This window comes from Mus caroli, chromosome 6 (genome assembly GCF_900094665.2).
Source record: "Mus caroli chromosome 6, CAROLI_EIJ_v1.1, whole genome shotgun sequence".
Classification (NCBI taxonomy): Eukaryota; Metazoa; Chordata; class Mammalia; order Rodentia; family Muridae; genus Mus; species Mus caroli.
In genome coordinates, this window is record NC_034575.1 from 13,934,509 (window position 1) to 13,956,692 (window position 22,184).

Here is a 22,184-nt window from a genome sequence, read left to right on the forward strand (position 1 = left end):
TATCATTGTGCAGCAGGCTATGATGTCTACTTATAAAACAAGTACCTGGTGTGTTGGGTTAGACAGGGAAGTTGCTGTCATAAAGAATGATTTACGAGGAAAGCGTCTTCTCCTTTTTGGTGTTCTGGAAAATTCCATATGAGAATACTCATAAGAAAACTCTGTCCATTCTTCTGAGATCAAACTCCAAGCATTTACTATGCACTTCTGTATTTTTTGTTTGTTTATTTTTTGTTTTAGTTTTCCTTTGAGAGTTGGAGAAGGGAGCTTGCTTTCTTTTGAGTCAGGCCTTTCAGGTTTTAAGTTTAAAATTCCCAGTCTCTGGCCAATTGAGTCTGTAGACAGTGTCAATTCAGAGACCTATTTCATGAAGGAACTGTACTTTTGATTCAGTAATCCTCCAGAACCCATATTTGGCAGCTGTTTCCAAAATATTTTCCAAACAGTACTTACAATCGTTAGATAAATGCCAGGTGACTACGTAGAGCCGAGTGTTTGCCTTCTGCCTCGGCAGGGGAACAGTGGAGGCTTGAGTAGTTGAATGCTCCTATGGTTGTGGGTGGCTCACAATTGCAACCACCTCAAAAATTTGCTTATGATTGCTAAATCGGTTGTGACATTGGGCCGATGGTTTATTTTTAGGTGTAAGTGTCCTTCTCACTTACAAACTAACTCAGAAGAGAAGTACTGCTTGGCCAAGGTCCTGAACTTCTTAGTCTGGAATACACTAGCTGCTTCATCTCTAAATTTAACTGCAACCTTTCTCAAGGCATGCCCTAGATAACTTAATCCCTCCCTTCCTCTTTATTTCTGGGGAGACCTTTGTAATTCAGTAAATAGTTCAGTGCATAGAGTTGGGAAACTGTCAAGGGAATTTCCCATGAATGTAAGTTCAAGGAAGTTTAGTTGTTCTGACTCTTCTCAAAGGCTTTAAGAGGATGCAGTAGCCATAGCAATGTGTTAGAGAGACAGGGCACTTCTCTCTAAGCCCTGATGCACCAGGGCCAGCCCTATCCCAAACCTTTTCTACTTTGCCCCAGTATACCTCGCCTAGAATTCCAACTGTATCTTCAACCCTAAAGAGGGAAAGCTGAATGAGTCAGATAGTACACTCTCATCAATACTACTGTGGCTCAGCCTTTATGACCAGGACGCCCTCTTTGTCAATACCCAGAAGTACTGTGTTGCACAGACATATGATGATGATAAGTTAACATATATGGTAACAACATCTTTTCATTATGATCAATAATCAAAATTTAAATCTTTGCTAAAGGTAAGACTGTACAATCCTGTTTTCTATGGAACCGTTTATTATACCATTGCCATGATGAAACTAAAATAATTACATGTGACATATTTAGAAGATACTAAGTAGCTAGGTTGCCATTTTGTTAGTATGTTTTGTTTTCTTAAAGCATTTATTGAAATGCCTTCTTTCCATGTGGGAAGAAAATTATTGAATTTGTTCATTTAAGGTATATAATTTGGTAGATTTTAGTATATTTAAAGTTATAAAGTCATCTCTACAAAAGATGTATTTTTATTAATTAAAATCCATTTTCCATATCAAGCAAAATACTTGGTTTATTATGGCATTTTTATATATGTCCATCATTCCTATTCATTCATATTTACCCCATTACCTTCTGACTTTCATTTTGCATTTTCTTTGATTGTTTTGTCCATGTTCCCTATGTAATCTTCTGCACCTGAGATTCTCTCTTCCATCTCTTGTATTCTCACTTCTTGTATGCTCATATCTATGGTTCCTGATTTCTTTCCTAGGATTTCTATCTCCAGAGTTATCTCCCTTTGGGTTTTCTTTATTGTTTCTTCTTCCAGTTTTAGATCTTGGATGGTTTTGTTCAATTCCATCACATGTTTGGTTGTGTTTTCCTGTAATTCTTTAAGGGATTTTTGTGTTTCCTCTTTAAGTACTTCTACGTGTTCAGCAGTGTTCTCCTGTATTTCTTTAAGTGAGTTATTAAAGCCCTTCTTAAAATCCTCTACCAGCATCATGAGATACGATTTTAAATCTGAATCTTGCTTTTCGGGTGTGTTGGGGTATCCACGACTCATTGTGGTGGGCATACTGGGTCCTGATGATGCTGAGTGGTCTTGGTTTCTGTTAGTAAAATTCTTCTGTTTGCCTTTTGCCATCTGGTAATCTCTGGCATTAGTTGTTATAGTTGTCTCTGCCTGGAGCTTGTTCCTCCTGTGCCTCTGTTAGCACTCCTGGGAGTCTAACTCTCTCCTGAGTCCCAGTGGCCTGAACTCTTTGCAGGCAAGCTCTCCTGTTGCAAGGAATGTGCACAAATCTCTGGAGCTCAGATTCACATCCTGTCTGAAGATGAAGGCCTGAAGGGACCCTGACCAAGAAGCTCCGTTGCTTCTGTGGCCCATGTGCTCTCCTGTGCAGACTGGTCTCTGAGAGACCTGGGATACAAGATGGCGCTCTCACCTGAGACCTGGGGTCAGAACCCTCTCTGGAGGCCCACTCTCCTCAGTGATCCCAAGATCCTGGGTGTGCTAGGGTGCCCAAGGCATGGAGAGTCCTCTGGGGACCATCTGCCCAAGATGGCCTGGGGTTGGCGCCAACCCAAAAGAATCCCAGTCCCTGGTCAGGCAGGTTTTTCTGTGTCCTTTTTCCTGCTCACACAGGCCACTCCTGGTTGTTTTGGAACAGATGTTGTGTTCCACTCACCAGTGATCCCAAGGTCCTTGGTGTGAGAGGGTGCATGAGGTGTGGAGAGTCCTCCAGGGACTGTCAGCTGAGCACTTCTGAATTTCATTCTTGTCTCGTGTTGATCCCTTTATACCTCCAAAAGGTCCACTCTTCTATTTTTGTGTTATATGTAGACTTAGCTTATCTGTATATACACATATCCTTTTTAAACTCTACAATAAAAAAGCATAATATTTATTTATTTTTGCCACTTCAAAAAGAAACTTCATCCTTTTTAATCTCTCAAACCCCCATCTTATGTCCCGTAGATTTAAGAAACACCGAACCTACTTCTGTCTTTAACTATATATGATGTGTTTGGAAGGGTTTGTAGTCAATGGTAAAAGTTTCTTTTCTTTTTTAAGTTTAAAAATATTTTTTCTAGCTTGGATTTTTTCCCCTCCCGAATTCCATGGTGTGAAGAAATAAATATACATTTTTTTTGTCCTCTGATTTCCATGTGAGCAACATACCTATAATTGAACATAACTTAGGCAGAATAAACCATAAGGTCCAAAGCTTTATCCCATATACTACTGAGAAGAAAAGTAGATCCCGCCTGCACTCTGGAGAGAGGATATCTTTGGGCTTGAGAGAGACTCTGTTTTACAAATATGAGTCAAATATGTCCCAGAGTGGCAGCGTTGTTTTCTCATTACTTCTGTTACGAGAGCCAGAAGACTGACCAAATCAAAGTAAAGAGAATAGTCTGGCTCATGAGATGATGTGTCTGTCCCGGGGGTCTTTGGTATCATTATATCTTAGTCCCGTAATTAATAATGATGATACCCTTCCACAATTTGTCAGTTAGACTGTGTCTTCTTATCTATTGACCTTTTCTTGTGCTACTCCACTTAGGAAAGGCTTACCCTTAAGCTGATGAGAGGTATCAGGCCTAGCAGCTATTTGTTAACATCAGAATGGAGAGAATACCTCTAACTGGATTAAAACTTTGTCATTATCTTTTCTCTGACTAGCCTAACCACATATAAACTCTTTATATTCAGAAAGACATTGCTTCTACGTGGACAACTTGAATAAAAGAAAAGAATCATTTTCCAAAGGAAATCTTCATGTGTTACCAAAAGTAGTTCAAAGGGTAGATGAGGGATAGGCAAAACCACTGTGTGACTGAACAGTGATTTGGCCTGTTATGAAGTCTCAGGTTTATAATTGTGTTGCCACAATTCAGTTTCATTACTTTAAGCAGACCCCTCAATATTATTAGTTCTTGATTCCCAATGCATCAGTTACAGAATAGCAGAAGTCTTAGAGTCTAATACATTGATGAGTTAGCTGGAGAGTTTGACATTAAGTAGTTATGAGTAAGCTTGGCCATCTTTGCTGCAATTAGTATACCTTTCACCAAGGGGAACTGTATCTTCCAGCAAAAATAATTCTCTTTGGAGTTGTGAAGTTGTATGCTGTCTTTGATATTGAATGTTACCAACCTAGTAAAGGCAAGTTTTCTAACTGAACTTGAACACAGATGTGTAAAGGTTTTAAATTTTAACTTATTTATTTTACAAATATTCCATGTTAGATATCAAGATCTTTCCAATACTTGTTTTTTGTTTTTTGGGTTTTTGTTTGTTTGTTTGTTTGTTTTGGGGTTTTTTTTTACTTGTTTGTTTTTGGTTTGTGTTGGTTTGGTTGTTTGGTTTTTTTTTTTTTTGAGATGGTTTCTTTGTGTAGTTTTAGCTGTCCTGGAACTAGCTCTGTAGACTAGGCTGGATTCAAATTCATAGAGATTTGTGGCCCTCTGCCTTCCAAGTTCTGGGATTAAAAGCCTATACTACCATTGCCAGGCTCCAACTTTCTTAATGTTTCTATTATTCTTTGCAACTGTTGTAGAACCAATGGACTCCTAGAAACAGCAGGGGCCAATAAAAACCGAGCTAGAACAACTGACCATTTTGATACCCTCTAAAAAAGTGGAGGGGGAGGGACTATCATCTTGAGTTAGGAACTACAGCCCTAATTGAGCAGAGAGTGAGTGTCAAGGGATCTTAAGGTACTTGGTTCCTGTTCTCACTAATTAACAGGGTTGGCTCATGGTATGATTAAAAGAACATGGACAAACCAGAAAATTCGAGGATATTAAGAGCCTTTTGTCTTCTAAGTTTTCAGTAAAAATCCAAATATATGAATGCCCCAGGTTATGGATACTTAGATATAAATCAGAAATCAAGAATTGCAGCACTTATACATCCCACCCAAACTCACATACTTTATTTAAGATTTTGGCCAACACAAATTAGACTTTTGACTTTGAACTTTCTTTCTTTGATGTGGGTGAATCAGTCATGTAGGAGTTTAAAACAAGATCTCTTAAGTTTATGGCATGCTCTATCAGTTCTGGTATGAATTGCAGATACCTTGGAAAGAAAGGAGTGTTACCAAATCCAAAATGAATGCCAATCATGTGCAATGCTCTGTAAGTGGTGACACCTGAACATATACCTGCCAGTGTCTCTTCAGAAACATTGTACTGGTTAGACATTGCCATGCATCAATGGGCTAATTATCAATGGGAGGTGTATCTTAATTAGAAACTAGATGGTAAACATTTAAACTACTAATAGCAGATATTTTCTTAAATATCTAAAAGAAGTGATGAAGCATATTAGACAAACTAAGCACAAGAAGGAACAATATAATGGTGAATCTTGGCTATCAAAGCTCCAATAAATAAGGAAGTTGGTAGATTTGAGTTGAGCAGGGTGTAGGCCTATTCGAAAATAAATAATACAAACCACAAGACTTCTAAGACTGGCTTGACCTTCCAGTAATGAGCATTACAGAAAAGATTAGTTGGTACAGTAATGCTCATGTCCTTTTGGTAAATATTAGGTACATAGGACTAAATGAGATACAGGTTAACATTTAGAGAGAGTTGTCATTTCACAGAAGAACCTGGACTTCTCACCCCAAAATTAGTTCATATAAAAACTGATGAACATAGGCACATATACCAAGAAGTTTTATTATCAGGTCTTCTGAGGGACACAGGACAGAACCCTATGCAAATCCAGAATGAGCTGAGACAGAGGGAAAAATGTGGCCTTAGGTTTCAAATTCCTGTGTGTGAGTTTGTTTCTCATAACTTACATGAATTTTGAGAAACACCTGTAACTCCAGTTCCAGGGGATCTGATGCCCTCTTTTGGCCTCTGCAGGTACTACATGCATGCATGTGGTACACATAAACTCAGACAAACACACATTAAAAACAAAAAGAACAGTTATGTTTTCCAGACCATATATAGTCTTTCCTTCTAAATTAATGCAAAGATTTTGATTCTGCCTCCTCAGACTTTAGGAAAGAAAATAGGAGTACTTACTTGAGGTACCTGGTAAAATATAGAAGCAAAGATCTCGGTCGGGTGTTTTCACTCCACATCAAAAAGCCAAGAGCAGGAAGAAGTGTCTGTCTCATGATCGATGACTGGACATTGAAGGGGGAAACAGAGAGTTTTATTACATCAGTCGCTATGCTCTATTAACTGTATCACAAAATACCACAACATATCACGTTTGATTTCGATGATTCAGAAACAAGGAAGAGAAAGACACTGGCTCTGGATCATCACACTTCTCAAGTTACCCCACACAATGCTATGCTGGCTCCGATTTCATTGCTTACAAGGTCAGTTTTGAAAATTCCAGAATAAATTGTCAGATCTGAACAGCAAACTGGCTTGATCAAACCAATGCACTCTACTTTCATGTTAAAAAGAATTTAGTAGAAATATTGATACTGTTGTGTCTAAACTCTCTAGGAAAGATTTGTCATGAAGGAAATATTGTTTCAGACACTTGCCTTAGAAAGCTAGGAATGAAATGAAGTTATTCTATTTTCTCATTAAAGAAAAATAGAAGACCCCATCAGTGGATGATCTTTCAGCCTCTGACCATCATCTCCCCAAGCACTCTCCAACCTCAGCTCTGGGAGGCTCCATCCCACGCTCTGCTTCTAAGAGCTTGCTTTGTTTTGTAATGTTCCATTCCACACAGAACTGAGCACATGCAATGCATTTGCATTCTGTGTTTGGCTTCTTTCCAGTTAACATAATATCCTCTAGGTTCATCCATGAAGTCATGAATGTCAGGACCTCCTTTTCTTTTAAGACTGGCTTAAGTTGCCATTGTATGTTTTTACCAAGTGTCCATTATCCTCCTACCAGTTGATACTTAAGTGGATTTCAGATTTTATCTATTGCAAGTAATGCTACAGTAAACAGATCATCCTTTTTAGAAGATATCATTTTCTTTGTAGTGGCATTTCAGGATGATGTGGAATCTGTATTTTTAAAGTTGTGTGTGTGCCTGCCTGCGTGCCCATGTAGAGGTCAAAAGAGTTCATTGGGTCTCTTTTATCATTCTCTGCCTTACATTTGGAGTTTCTCACTGAGCCTGAAGCTTGGTATTTCAGCTAGGCTGGATGCCAGCAAACTTACCCAATATGTCTCCAGCCAACAATGCTGTTATAGGAATATACAGCTTTTCTTGGGCTGGGAATGTGAACTCAGATCTCTTTACTTTTGCTGGAAGCAGTCTTGCCCCTTGAGCCATCTCCTAAGTCTTTCAATTTAAGGAGCTTTCAAACTGTTTTCTATATTGGCTATAAAGCCAAGAGTATGCTCTTCAGTTTGCGTCCCCCCAACAGTGTGCAAGGATTCTTTTTGTCCCATATGCTCTCTTCAATACTTGTATCTTTTGCTTTTTTGAGAATAGCTGTTCTAAAAGGGTGAAGTTAACATTCATTGTGGCTATATTTGCATTTCCCTGATGAGAAGTGTATTGAGTGTTTTCCACTTTCTTTTGCAAGACATGTACTTCTCTGGGTCCTTTCCCACATTTGGAATTAGGCTATTTGTCTTCTTGCTGTTTGATATCAAACTTAAGAAGATTGTCTTCCATTTCATAAGTTCTATCTTCATCTTGTTGATTTACTCTTTTGCCATGAAATAGTTTTTAAATTTAATGTACACTCATTTGTCTTTGTGCACGAATGCAGTTGCCACTACAACTTCTGTTACCTCCAATGTGTCTTGATCTATTGCATCTTCTAGATGTCAGATTGAATGTCATGTCCCTAGAGACCATCTTGCTCTAAAGCAATCCTCCCTCCATGATATTTACAGGGCTTCATCAAACCACTCCATTAATTTTCTTCATAGAACATGCATAATAGAAAAATACCTTTACTTACTGCTTTGCACTGATAGTGAAGTCAAAATTAGAGGAGTCAGGTGAATCTAGCTCGATGTTCTCAGCTCCTGGCCCCATGATGCTTTAATGAGTGAGCAAAAAGGTTTGAAGCCCCTTTGAATAGATATAAATATCTAAATTACCTCAGGAGAAATATATTCTTGAATACAACATAAATAACATTTTCTTTCTTGTGATGAGTCTAGACTCACAGTTCCTGATATCCGGGGGTACTTCTCATCTTTAAGAGCAGGCTAGATTTGTGATGTAGCTGTAGATTCCTCTCTATGCGTAAATGTCTTCTCAGTACTCAACAAGTACTCAGTTTTTTCCTGATTTAATCAAAATCAAATTAGCTGAGTATCTAGTCAGTAATTAGTCACTAATGCAGTCTGTTGGCACTGGTTAGATTGTTTTTGTTTTGTTTTGTTTTGTTTTGTTTTTTTGAGAAAACCAGTTAACATAATATCCTCTAGGTTCATCCATGAAGTCATGAATGTCAGGACTTCCAATCTTTCAATCTTTCAGGGAAATAGAAATCAGACATTATTGTGTGACTTCGAAGGTGCATTTTTTGTAATGGATCACTGTCATTAAGAATAAATGTCAAAATAAAGACTAAGGCTAGTCAACTGAATTTGATTTTTCCTTAAGGATCAACTGCACAGAAAGATTCCATTTGTGAAAAACTGATTTCATCAAAATTAACAGCTTTTACTAGTAACCAGGTATGGTAAAGTCTTCTTGTCTTACACAAGCAACCACAAAAAACATGAACCTATTCTGGAGAAACTTGCTCTTAAGTAAAAAAATGAATGAGAAAATTGCAAGTGTGTTTTGAAGTCATTTTTCTGGTTATTGTTTCAGAGAGCTAAAATTTAAAGATGTGAGGCTCTTAATACAGCTATCACTGGTTATATTTGAATGACTGCAGCTGGGGAAAGTGTAGGGTTGCCATAAAGGTGGCTATGGAAATACCTGCTCTGTTCATTACTGCATTCTCTTCTTTCTATCCTTCTACTGACTCTGGACTTAGTTTATTGAAAACTTGTTCTGCTGGTTTCTAAGATGTTCTTTAAGGTGTTAGGTTGAAGGTTTTTATTTGTTTTAATCAAATGGCCACAAACTCATGACATTCCAAGCCCTCGGATTATAGGTGTGGGCCACAAAGCCTGGCTCTGAGACTTTTCTTGATGTAGATGCTAATTGCTATGAGCTGTCTTTCTGTTGTGTCCCATGTCCTAATAACACTGTTTCTACTTTCATTCGTCTCAAATTTCCTGCTTCTCATTTACTTTCATTGACCCATGGGTGGTTCAAGAGTGTTAGCAGATATTTCTAAGGGTTGTTCTTTTGAATTTTTCTCTACTACCGATTTCTTGTTTCATGTCATTGGATTGCAACAGTATTTGGGATGATATAAAATTTCTCCCATAACAATTTATGATTTAATGTGGCCTATCGTAGAGCATGTTTTATGTTAGGTTGAATGTTGTAAGTATGTTTGTTAGATCTCTGTGGCCTAAAGAAGAGCTTAAGTCTGCTCTCTCTGCTCTGTCTTGTGATCTATCATTGAACATGAGGAAGCACGAGGCACAACGCCACAGTGGTGGAATGTGGCCTTCTCTTTCCCTTCAGGTTGTCTGTTTTATACATATACACATATGCATGCAGAGACATAGTACCGCAAGAAGTTCTGAAAAAAATTTAAGACAGGCCATCATCCTGTAACTCAAGCTGCCCCCAGACACCTGGTGATCTGCGTTACCGCATCCAACTAAGCTCTGAGACATTGAATTCATACTCCTTTTAGGAATGACAGGGGCCATAGTAAATGCTTTACTGTGCTCTAATGTAAGATTCACATGGTCGTTATGGTTGCTGTGGTCTTTGTTTTTGTATAGGTTGAGTAACCTGTTGCCTACCACGGCAGCCTGTGCTTCTTAACTCAACCCCAAGGTCATCTATCATTGACCCTATCTAGCCAATTAGGGACTCACTCTTAAAGTTAGAGCCCTCCGTGCTTCATGATAGGCTCCATGCCTGGCATTTAAGGATTTAGGACCGTGACCTCAGTCATGATTTCACTTGCACAGATATGCACTCATAATCCCACACCCTGGATAAGTGCTTCACAGTCCTTTCATTGCAGTGACCTTGACATTTACAAGTCTATCAAGTTCTGTTTTTTTTTAATGAGTTATGATTTATTAAATATCATGACCTATCACTAGGCTTCTCTCTTGAAAACCCTTGATCTAAATGTTCTTTTTAGACTTTATGCTATCTGCCATCCAATTATCAAAAGTACACATCGAATCTGACAAAACGAAGGAGCAGCATAGATCAGTTACTGTGGGTCACCTCCGTGATTCTCAGATTTGATTTTGTTTTCTTACCTTTGGTTTTTGATTGCATTGTCTCGCTCCCAAGACTAGCACCTTTTTAATGAAAACACTGGAGTATCAAATACTACCTGCCATGCAGAATTTGAGTCCACCTCAACATAGTTATTGTGTTCAAGTTCAGGCCCACTTCACAGTACCTCTCCTCCCATCCTTTGACTGTTGCTCCAGTTCTTTCCATCCCCTGTACCTTTTCTGTATATGAGGTTGACATTCTATACCCCCAAAACTTCCCTGGTGGCGAGAAAGTCCCAGGGAGAATGCTGACACGTGCTGCACTCTGGTTATTCCCTAGTGGCAAGGCTCTCTTCTACTTCATTGCAAGCCATACAACAGTCACTACATTGTCCCCTAACATTTGCAGATATTTTTGCAGAGAAGTTTAAAACAGTATCTGTATGTGTGTATTTAATGTAAATACCTATCCTGACCCCTCAGAGACTTTTAATAGATGAGTAGATGAGCTTCATTTGAAAATTGTACTTTTTTTTTTATAGTTCAAGCTGTTTCTTTTCATTCCAGCCAAATATCTAAGACTATCTTGTAAGGGTAAGATGGTATGTGGACAGCTGGTGAAACAGCAGCATGCAGAAATTTTATGGCATTCGTAAACGAGCATTGTGCTGTCGGCTTCCAATTATATGGCTGTTGTATAAACAAGTATCCAAGAGCAGCTTCATATAGGAAAATACAGCAAAATAACTTTGCTAATTCAAAATTTTATTTGGTGTCAAAGTACCTTAACTGTGAATTGGATAAATAATTTCACCATTCATTTATAAGACACACTTCTAGAAAATATTAGTTTTATTATCAGTGTGTTATTAGAAATATATTGAAGGCGTTAACTCCAAATTCATTTAATCGACGTCTTTCTTTGTGCAGATAACTTTTATATCCACTTAGGTACAAAAGTTTTGTAAGAAAGATAACACTTTTATTGCAGTATAATTTCATATTTTACAAGTCATAAATGCAAACTCAGAAGAGTAAATATATATATACATGATGCAACCAGATGGCAATGTAACCACTAAAAGATTCAAAATGTAAAACTAGAATTTTAACAGGCAAAATACTTTGTATGGCTTTTAATGGAAAATAACTGCTTAGAAATGTCTTGTTATTGCCCCATTCGAGTTGTTTCCCATCAGATGAACATAAAAATTATCATCTCCATTCAAAATGGCACATTTCATCTACACCAATCTTGTACACATGTATGTAACTTCCATAAATATACATATATGTACATATGTACAGGTAGCAATATACAGTACACAGAAACATCTGCTTTAATACCCCTGAACATCTTGGTTAAAATTATGACAAGGTTTCTATTATAAAAACTACTTGGAAAGTTGCCATCACTTCATGGGATCGAAGTTTAGTCCTATAGAATTAACAGAAAAAAAAATGTGAGGTTATAAATACATTCTTTACAAAAAAGCTGAATAGTGGTCCCGCACGCCTCCTTTATATTACAGGAAAAAATGGTTTTATTCATTTGAAGTTATTTACATCTTCTTTGTCTTGGTCTCTGCATGGAATATACAAAAGAAGTTAGGTGATCATGTTGTAGTAGGTGGTGTAGGCAGGCCTATTTGTTTGGTTTTTCTACTTGTTCGTGTTTGTCTAAGGTCCAATTCTCTTCTTTGGAGTTGTTGTTGATTTCTAGTTGCCTTGTATTACTGCTGCTGCTGCTGCTTCTCTTGGTGTTCTGGGAACACTGAGCGACTTTACTTCTAGGAACAGGAAGAAAAGATTTAACTCTTGAGACACCCATCTCAGTCTTTGATTTACTGTTGCTGCATTCGGCAGTTTGACGGCTGCTGGGAGGACTGGCTTCCTACAAGAGATAAGAAACCAAGAGGTTTATCAGAGTTGCCTAATTCAGTTGTCTGACCACCTCTGCACCCTCTCCCCTGGCCTCCTCTTTGTCTCTTGCAGGAGTTTTTCCCTGTCTGGGGGAAGTGAACAACTGACTACAGTGTACTCTGTGATTGATTTTTGTGAGACCTGCTTGCTAGCCTCACCCTTCTCTTAAATAAATATTTGCAGGCATCAAGGAGACAAGAGCTAGAGTCTTAAGTTTCCACATAAATAGGGATTTCATAGACGTTTATGCCTAAGAACATCAAACTGAGCAAACTCAATTGTTATAGTCTAGGTATTGTATATGTTCACCAAAGGCTCATATGTTCAGGAATTGATGCTCAACTGGTGGAGCCTATCATTCCCAGGCACTGGCTCTCAAGAATTCTGACTTAGCCAGTTTACTGGGTTTGTAACTGGTGGTATTAATAGGAAGTGATGTGAGCTGTAGGTGGAGACTAGATGGAAAAAGTAACTGGATGTGTGTGTGTGTGTGTGTCTGTTTGTGTGTGGTGAAGGTATGTATATCTTTAAATCATTATTTACATATTTATGTGCATGTGAGTGAATGTCAGAGGCCAACCAGTAGGAATCAGTTCTCCTTTTGTACTGTGTAAGCTGCAGGTTACAGCTTACTGCAGGTCTCTTTCTGTGCTTCTAGACGATTAGGGTTTTGTTCTGTTTCCCCACAGGTCCAGAAACTACAGAACTGGCTAACTGTGGACTAGATATGCCGAAATCATGAACCAAAATGTATCTTTAACCATTTTCAAAATCCCCTTAGACATCTGTCATAGTGACTTGCCAATCAAGTATTCTGTAGGCCAATCTCCACATTATGTTACCTTGGCTAACTCACATCTTTATATTTCAACAAATGGGTTTTAAGCCTTTACTAGAAGATAACACTGTCCCAGTTGTTTGGCATACAACAAAGTACATGAGAAAACCATCCTGCTCCACCAGACTGTGCATTCTAGCAAAGGATGGTTCCTGCTCAGCAATTCTGTGCCTAGGTTTCTCTAATCTTCCTGGCCATACTCTGTTCTGATTGTTTAGTGTGGCAGAGCCACTTCAATAACCTGGCCAACATTTTCCATTTTTCCCACAAGGAACCTGATGAGGAGTTAGCTGAGAACATCTGGACAGTCAGAATAAGGAAGGTGGAAATTCCCTAGTGTTTCCCCAGTTTCATTCAACAACAGTCCTTTGGCCCGTGTTGTATTAAGCTGTGCAAAGCTCTGAGAGTGTTAACATTGCTTTGACAGTAATAATGCACCCATACAGCAATGCAATCCCTGAAAGATTTAAAACTCAAGTTTAACTCGTCAAATAAAGGCATCTTGGAGAGGAAGGCAACAGTTTGCCTTAAACTGTCTGTTGTATCTTCTTGAAAGGTTAAAGTCACAAGAGATGCTAGCTCTAATCAGTTTGGGCAGCACTGACAGCCTGGTCTCCCAAGATTCAGACTTAATTATCTTGGGTGGGGCATGGGTAGATAGATGGCTTTCAAATATCTCCCACATGTGTAAAGTGCAGCCAAACTTAAAACCCTTACCTCAACTCTTCAAGATACTTTTTTTTTTTTTTTGCATTGAGCTACTCGGTGGTGGCACTGATCCAAGCCTTTTCTATTCACACAGTTGGAGACTTTTCTTTACTGCCCATTCTGTTTGAATTGTCGCCAATTAATTAGCTTACACCTTTAGCTCTCAGTTATGCTTGAGGACTGCATTTAGACCCACCAATCACCACAATTTTCATGGCTCCTCTACCTGCATTGTTAATTTAATCTTTCTAAGGCATCTCCTTGGGCACATTACAAGTTCCTACTGTTCTTTCAACTGAGCACAGGGTCACCAGTTATCTCTAATATCTGCCTTCATCTTCTACCTAAGGTAATGTTGCCTGCAAAATCAGTAGATAATTATGAAATTATGGCAGTACTGGTGGAGGAACAAAATGCATGGGTGGTGAGGGTGGTGGTGGGGGGTGGAGATTAAATTTCTCATTGGCTTCAGAAGTCCCCAATTCCTAGGTATGTCCTAAATATGTCACCAAAGGCCTTTTAAAAGTCTACCTCAAATCTTCGTCCCTCTCCACTTATGATGCTCTATTAAAGTCCTAATAAGCTCTCCATATAACCACTGAGCCACCCCTAAATCACTGAAGTGGAACCCATGGCTGCCCAAGCTTTAGACCCAGCTATTGCAAAACCTCTCAGTCAGCTGTGAGCAACTCTGCTCTACCCTTGTCTGGAGCTTTCAACACTTTTCTAATGAGTAAAAGGCAGTGATGGGGCAATATGAGGTCCAGAACACAAGCATCTGTAGGGGAAAGAAGGCTGGGCTGCAAATGTGTGGCCTGGGAGAGGGAAAAAAAGGCTGGGCTGCAAACGTGTGGCCTGAGAGAGAGAGAGAGAGAGCACTTTCCTTCAGCCAGGTTTGCTTTTTAGCACCAGCAAACTGCAAGGGAACCTGGGAAGAGGGTTGAGCTATACCCACACCAGTTCATGCTCCACTGCCGCACAGCATGGTATCAGTGAAGAAAATGAAAGAAAACCACAATCATATTAGCATGCTTGGTTTTCTTTGAAAAAACAAACAAACAAACAAACAAACAAAACAACAACAACAACAACAACAAAACCAGACTGTTGATGCTAATAAGTTGAGAGACCCAAGTACTTATACTGTTTAAGTATGAGATGTCCTTCCAAAAACCTACGAACTGGATGCTTGGGTCCTAGTACTGTTTTGGACATTAAATGTTGGGTTTAGGCAGGAAAAAGTAGGTCCCCAGGGGTGGGTCCTTGGAGATCCTTGTCCTTCCTTCTGTCTCACTCCTTTCTTTCCGCTTACATAGGAAGCACAGAGCTCTCCTCAGCCACATACTCCCTCAGCCATGATGTTCTGCTTACATACATGAGCTAAATGATCTTGAACTAAAACCCCTGAAAGCATGAGACAAATATTTCCTCCCCTACATTGTTCTGGTTAGGGATCTGGTCAGCGTCACACAAAAGAGAACTAATACAGTCCAGCTTGGTGGGTACTAGATAGTGAGAATCCTGGCCTGATACTTAACTGTGAAATCACATTCAAGACACCATAATGGAACATCATGGAACCTAATCATTGCCCTAGTAAGGTACATTAGTCTGCTGATTAATCTGCTGATTGTTTTGATGGATTCCAAGCAGCTGTGGGGAGGAAGGATTCGTATGGCTCAGAGTTGAAGAGATGCAGAGTTAGGTGGGAAAGGCTGCTGTAAGGAAGTCAGGAAGTAGAGAGTGATGGGTAGTGGCTGTGTATCATACTCCACTTTTCTGTGTTATAGGCCAGGTCTTCCATCTATGGGGGATGGGAGCCATCTACCTCCTATGTGTGTCTCTTCTCTTCAGTTAAACCTTCCTAGAATCACTCTTACAGACACAACAGAGGTGCGTTTCTATGTTGATGCTGAAGTCAGTGAAGCTGAGAAGATTATACGTTGGGGACTGGCCTTATGTGATAATGTGGTCTAAAATACAGTAGATGGCATATGTTATTTAGTGGTACACCACTGTCTAGCATGGGAAAGGGCCTGAATTCGCTCCCTGGCATAACAAAAGCAAGGGGGATCATGTTTAAAAAAATATCAAACACAGTACCTACCTATCATATAGAATGTAAATCGGAATCTCACCATTTTTGATGCATTATCTCTGATAAAATACAGGGTTAATACCAAGACAACAAATGGGAAAGGAGATAATGTGGTGGTGGGGTTTTTTTTTTTTTGATATACATTGGTGTTTTACTTGTGTGTGTATCTGTGTAAAGGTGTGGGATGATCCTCGAGCTACAGATACTTGTAAGCTGCCATGTGGCTACTAAAACTTGAAACCTGGTCCCCTGGAATATCAGTCAATACCCTTAACTGCTGAGCCATCTGTCCAGCTCTGTGGTGCATTATTTTTAATTCTGTCCTTTGATCTGTATCACAAAGACAAGCAGAAAGACTACATAAATGACTGAAAATTCTAACAGCTAGGATATGTGTGGGGAGTCCAGCCTGAGTCAGATTCTGGAGTTATCAGGAGGGGTTAAGTACACGGAAGCTGACTTGGGCTTAGTGAAGTCACAGAAATTCAAAGTCTGAGTATGCAAATCAGAAAGCATGCTTACAGGGAGTGAAGGAATGATGTTCCCAGCACTCTGGCAGCCAAGCATTGCTTTAGGGTATCTTTCCCAAAGATCCTCAAATAGGAGCCTTAAGAACTGTTTAAACCTTTTTGGCCTAAAGCTCCCAAGGTCTCAGTACAATCCTCTAACAAAAACTTTAATTTATTTTCATAAAGTTGTTTTAAATATGTAGCCCAAACAAACCATTTTTAAATCTGAGCGAGCCCTTCATGCAATATTAAGCATTTTCTCTAAGCTAAAAAGATATGATGCTCTCTCTTGATGCTAAAGGGAGAGACAGGTTGCTTCCAGCAGATAGGACTGTGTCGGGGGGTGGGGGGGTTAGAGGAGAAGGGAACAAAAAGTGGAGGTGGGGAGGATACAGTTCACAAGTGGAAAAGTTAGATGAAAGAATAGCAGCCCCTCTAAAAATATATGTGGGAATAAAGAAGGCATGTAGAAAGTAAAAGACAAAAGCTACATCTTAGAGCACTGAATATCATGCCTGGCTACACAGGAGATCAAGAGTCCTGTCTGTATCTTAGTCTAATCACACCAGAACATTTAGAGGGCAGAGCTCAGGAAATGGAGATTTACCAAGAAGCTTGAAGTAGATGTCTGGTGACATTATGTCACCAGAGAGGAAGGTTAGTCTGAATTTACGTCATTTAGGAAATAGAAAAACATTTACAGTATTTGTCATTTATGTTGATGATTTGCGTGTTTTGCTGTTTTGATTACGAAATAGTTACAGTCCTTCACTGTCAGAGAGTTGCACAGGGCCAGGAGGAGCAGGTTCCTGACGGAGTATGCCTTCTGGCTATGAAGGAGAAAGTAATTTCAGTTAATCCAGAGTGCTCTCACCTCTGAAGGGAGTTATTTCCTGATAAGAGGAGAAACTGGGCGTGGAACCAAGAAATGCCAGGTGAGTTGTAAACAAGATAGAGAAGGAAGGACTCTGCCAGCTTCCAGACAGCTGGGGGATTCTGCCCTCTGCTGGCAGCTCCTGAGAAAAGCATCCTCTAGATGGGAACAGCCCCCAAGAAAGCAGGATGCAGCTATCTTAAAACCCACAGTCAACTGCACATAGTTCTTAAGAGGCCAGGCAAGATAAAGGACACCTTAAGCTCCCTTCTAAAACAAAACTTTGTCTCTGCCCGTAGCTTGCATTATTTTCAGTCCCATATTTTTATGGACAATGGCTTGTAGTAGAAAAATAAGGTTTCTCTATCAGACATTTAAACAAAAAGCAACATTGTCTAACATTTTTTTCAGTGTTGGAATTTGAACCCAAAGATTTCTCTGTGCTAAGAAAGGACAGCACTCTACCACTGAGCCATTCCTATAGTGAACAGACAACAAGATAGTCATATAAGAAATGATTTGGTACTAGGGGGAAATTGCTCAGTAGTGCTCATTATTCCATTTCTTGAGATGCTCTGGGCTCATTCCTCTATGCTATACAATGAATCCTAAGGAGTGGTTCTAGGGGACCAACTAAAGCTCAGAAAAACTGTCACACATAGACAGTGAATTAAGGACTTAAATATGGCAGAAAGACAAACTCTGAACAAAATATTTTCAAACCAAATGCTCCTGGCAGGCAGAGAGGTCTTTATAGCACGTTCTGTATCTTATTAGGGCCTTTAGCCCACTTCCTTCCTTTCAATACAGACACCACTAACCAGAACTAATGAACCACAGCAGCAGAAGCTGTGGATCCAGGACTGTAGGCTAACCAGCTAAAGATTAGTCATTTAATAGTTACACCATGCCCACTTTAAAACCTGCCCCACCTCTCCTTGCATACACAGGTCTTTGTAAGCCATTGTGGGGGTAGATGTGAACAGGAAGGGAAGGGGGATGCAACAGAGCTTATTGAACACAAACCACGTATTACTAAGTGCCTCTAGGTCCTGTACACCCTCACAAAGCAGTGGATGGGTAGGATTTCATCCAAGGTTCCTGTTCACCCAGAAGACTGAGTTGTTCTGTCCCTTATGGGAGCTAACACAAATCACAGAAACCTTGGCCCTTCTGTTTGCCTCTCTGACTTGATTTTTTGAAAGACTGTCTCTCACTAAAACTCAAAGCAGAGCCGGGCGTGGTGGCGCACGCCTTTAATCCCAGCACTCGGGAGGCAGAGGCAGGCGGATTTCTGAGTTCGAGGCCAGCCTGGTCTACAAAGTGAGTGCCAGGACAGCCAGGGCTACACAGAAAAACCCTGTCTCGAAAAACCAAAAAAAAAAAAAATAAATAAATAAATAAATAAAATAAAACTCAAAGCAAATGAGAGTTTGTAAGTGTCTAAGCTCTTTATGTTACCATTCAGCCTTTGCCGTATTTAACTCAAGATGCACCCAAGGCAAGAAATCTTAAGCTGTTTGTCAAACAAAAATGGAGACAAAGATTTTAAGGTAGATACAAAATTTAGAAATATAATATCAAATGGTAAGAAAAAGTCAGATCAGCATATTACCAGAACATTTTAAAATCTATATTTGTATACTTTTCCCTATTTCTTCTCTCAGTATAAATTACAGAGTTGAAAAGTCAGTTCCACAACAAGCCCTTTGTCTCTCATTTTGGAAAGAAAAACATTTACCTTCTGTGGCACTGGTGTCCTCAGGTTAACAGGTGCTGAAGTCCCAGGGTTGGTTCTTGAACTATCAAACTTCCTCAAGTCATCCCTGGAATCAGCAATCTGAAAAGACACAAGCCACCAAGTCCATCCTCCACCAATGCACTGTGGCTCACCTGAAACAGAGCCAGGCACCGCAACGGAGAAGCCACAGTAGGGCAGACACCCACTTCCCTAACTTTGAAAACTTCTAGAGAAGATGTCTCTAGACTGTCCTGCTCAAAGGACATTTTTTAAACCAAAGACAAAGAATCTATTAAAAAGGAATCTCTTATAAAAAGCAGAAGATTTAAAAAAAGAAGAAGAATCTACTTGGCAAGTCAGAACAACAACAAAAAATTAGTATGTGAGTCAATATTTCTTTTTTGCTGTAGATAAGGATTTCAGTTCATTTCAGCAAGGTCAAATAAGGCAGCCACTTTTACTTTTCCTAGAGAGTTTAAGTGTTCATCTGAAATAGTTGAATCTGTCACTGGATCTACACTACATTATATCTTTTCTCCCTTTCAGGTAAAAGTTTTTATGGAGGAGGCTTGGACAAACGTACTGCAGACACAAGAGTGCCAAAACAGGTTCAACTTGATGCTATTAATGTTTTCCTTGAGATTTCAGGTAACTGGTTTCTATATCTGGTTCTCAAGTTTCACAGCTTAAAGACCATGACAATACATATTATACAGGATCACCCTTTTCCTTATTTGTAAAGAATGTTTCTGCAACTCTGTCTATAACCTGAATCTGCTATGAAGCTTGGATCTTACCAATATATAGCTTATGTACTAAAATTGGCGATGATAGTGTCTGAGAAACTCAAACTTAGGCTATTGTATAAAGCTACTTATGGAGACAGGCACTGGGTTCAAGGGTTGTCTAAGCTAACATAGTAGAGAGAATCTATATCAAAACATGAAGACAGGGATGCAGCTCAGGGGTAGAACACTTGTCTAGCATGCAAACCCCAGGTTTCATCCCCCCATATCACACGCACGTGCACACACACACACACACACACACACACACACACACACACCTTCCCCAAATCAAAAGTCTGCTCAAATAGATATGCTGGCTTGATTTGTGTGGATACAATTAATACACAATTTTAAGTTCAGGTGTTTAGAGAACAACAAAGCCCCTATTACTATCCAATGGCTTGGGAGAAATGAATCCAAGCAAAGCTTTCTGAGCAAAGCAAAGGATGACTCGATCTATAGCATCAACAGTGATACCTGATAAGACACTTCATGTAGAGGATGCCTTTTAGGATGTGGCTCCCAGCATCCTGTTGTAAAGTCACATCTCTACTGGACAGAGCCAATGACCGTGCACCTGGGGAATGCTTACCTTACTTATATCAGACTCAGATTTGCTGGAACACATACTCTGGAGTTCTTTGACCAGATCTGCTTCATCATCTGAACCCAAAGAGAGTCTGTGGTCCAAAGTCAATGTCACAGATAGATCATTCTCTAAGGACCTAATACAAAGGCCAGAGGAGAGTTTTTCAAAAATGAGAACAAAACAGTTATCAAATAGAGAACTCTAGACACTCTACCTTCTGAAATTTGAGACGAAGAAGAGTTTCCAATATCCTCCCAAGTAACTCATAAAGTCATCCAGTGCAACAACAGCCCTATACCAACAGATGTGAATACTCTCAAGATGTCATTAACTTCCAGCCAAGAAACTCTTAGTAGGATAACAGTTCTTATTTCACAAAGAAATCTATGTAGGTATAAACTATTTCCAATCTCCTTTCTTTCTCCCTTTTCTCTATCACTTAGGTCTGACAAAGTGAAGTTCAACCCATAGAGGTTTGCCAATATACCTGTCCAAACGCTGAACAGGATGACAGCAGTGAGCATGCCAGCATGGACAGGGAAGAGCCCACAAGGCCTGAGTCCTACACAAAGAATCCTGGCACTCAATGAAAGCTGAATGAGGGAGAAGTAGTTTTCTCCAGGGAAGAGCATACCAATGTAAAACATACATTAAGAATACAGACACATAGTGATACATACATACATACAATAACATTATACAGACCGAGCAGGTTACAGTTAGGAATCCTAAAGAAAAGAGAGAACAGGATGGAAAGGAGAGTGGCGGGGTTTAGAGCAGTGGTTCTTAACCTTCCTAAGGCTGTGACCTTTGAATAGGATCCCTCATGCTGTGGGTGATCCACAATTACGAAATTATTTTGTTACTACTTCACAACTGTATCTTTTGACTGTTATTGGTCATCATGTAAATATCTGATATGCTGGATATCTGATATGCTGTATATCTGATACATAACCCCAAAGAGGATGCAACCCATGGGTTGAAAACCACTGGTTTGCAAGGAGAGAAGGGAGAAATGTAAATGTATCCAAAAATTATAAAAAAAATTTTTTTTTAAAGTAATAAGCAGGGGGTTTGGGGGCTGGGGTGGGGAGAGGAGCGTGTGTCAGTGTAATACACTGGAATGAAAATTCATAATAAACTTGAGTTGGCCATGCTAAGGCTAGCCTAATTATTTCCCCCTTAGCAATACAGGCTTCCAAGTACTCTCAATTGAAAAAGAAACTTAGAATGACTTCATAGGGTTGGGGCGGGGGGAGGCTTACTCAAGCTTTGGTATGTGATGGTCTTAGTGGAAAGTCGCATAAAATGCAATCTCATTTACCTCTCTCTGTCACACTATAATCAGGGTACATGGTGTGCATTTTATTTGCAAACTATCCAAATATTTCTATCCTATAATTAACGAAATGTTTCTTTATAGTCCAAAATATTTGTAGCTAAAATAATCAATAATACTATAAGGGGAATATACCTAAAATGATCACTATAAACACAGTACTTACAGGTAAATAAGCAATGCTGTTGAGTAAATCTAGTGTTAAAAGAGCTATCAATAGATTGCCTAAGTCAGTGGTTTTCAACCTTCCTACTGCTATGACACTTGAATATGGTTCTTTCTATTGTAGTGACTTCAACCATAAAATTACTTTCATTGCTACTTCATAACTGTAATTTTGCAATGTATGAATTGTAATATAAGTATCTGACATGAAAGATAGTCTTAGGCAAGCCCATGAAGTTAGCCTCCAAAAGGGGTCACGGCCCACAGGTTGAGAAACACTGGTCTAAATGTTCACAAATGTAAGCCTT

General features: G+C 39.4%; 1 protein-coding gene across 4 annotated transcripts in view; it reads right to left on the reverse strand.

Moving 5' to 3' along the window:
* Nucleotides 1-11,135: 11,135 nt before the first annotated feature.
* Cttnbp2 (cortactin binding protein 2) overlaps nt 11,136-22,184 on the reverse strand; it is a 147,399-nt gene continuing 136,350 nt past the window's right edge. For 3 of the 4 annotated variants that reach the window (XM_029478378.1, XM_021164810.2, XM_029478377.1), the window contains 3 exons: nt 20,373-20,505; nt 18,993-19,091; nt 11,136-12,195 (listed from right to left, as the gene is read on the reverse strand). In XM_029478378.1, coding sequence (XP_029334238.1) covers nt 11,947-12,195; nt 18,993-19,091; nt 20,373-20,505 — 481 coding nt within the window. In that variant the 3' untranslated portion in view covers nt 11,136-11,946. The remainder of the gene's footprint in view (nt 12,196-18,992; nt 19,092-20,372; nt 20,506-22,184) is intronic. The other variant, XM_029478376.1, reaches the window with a different exon arrangement.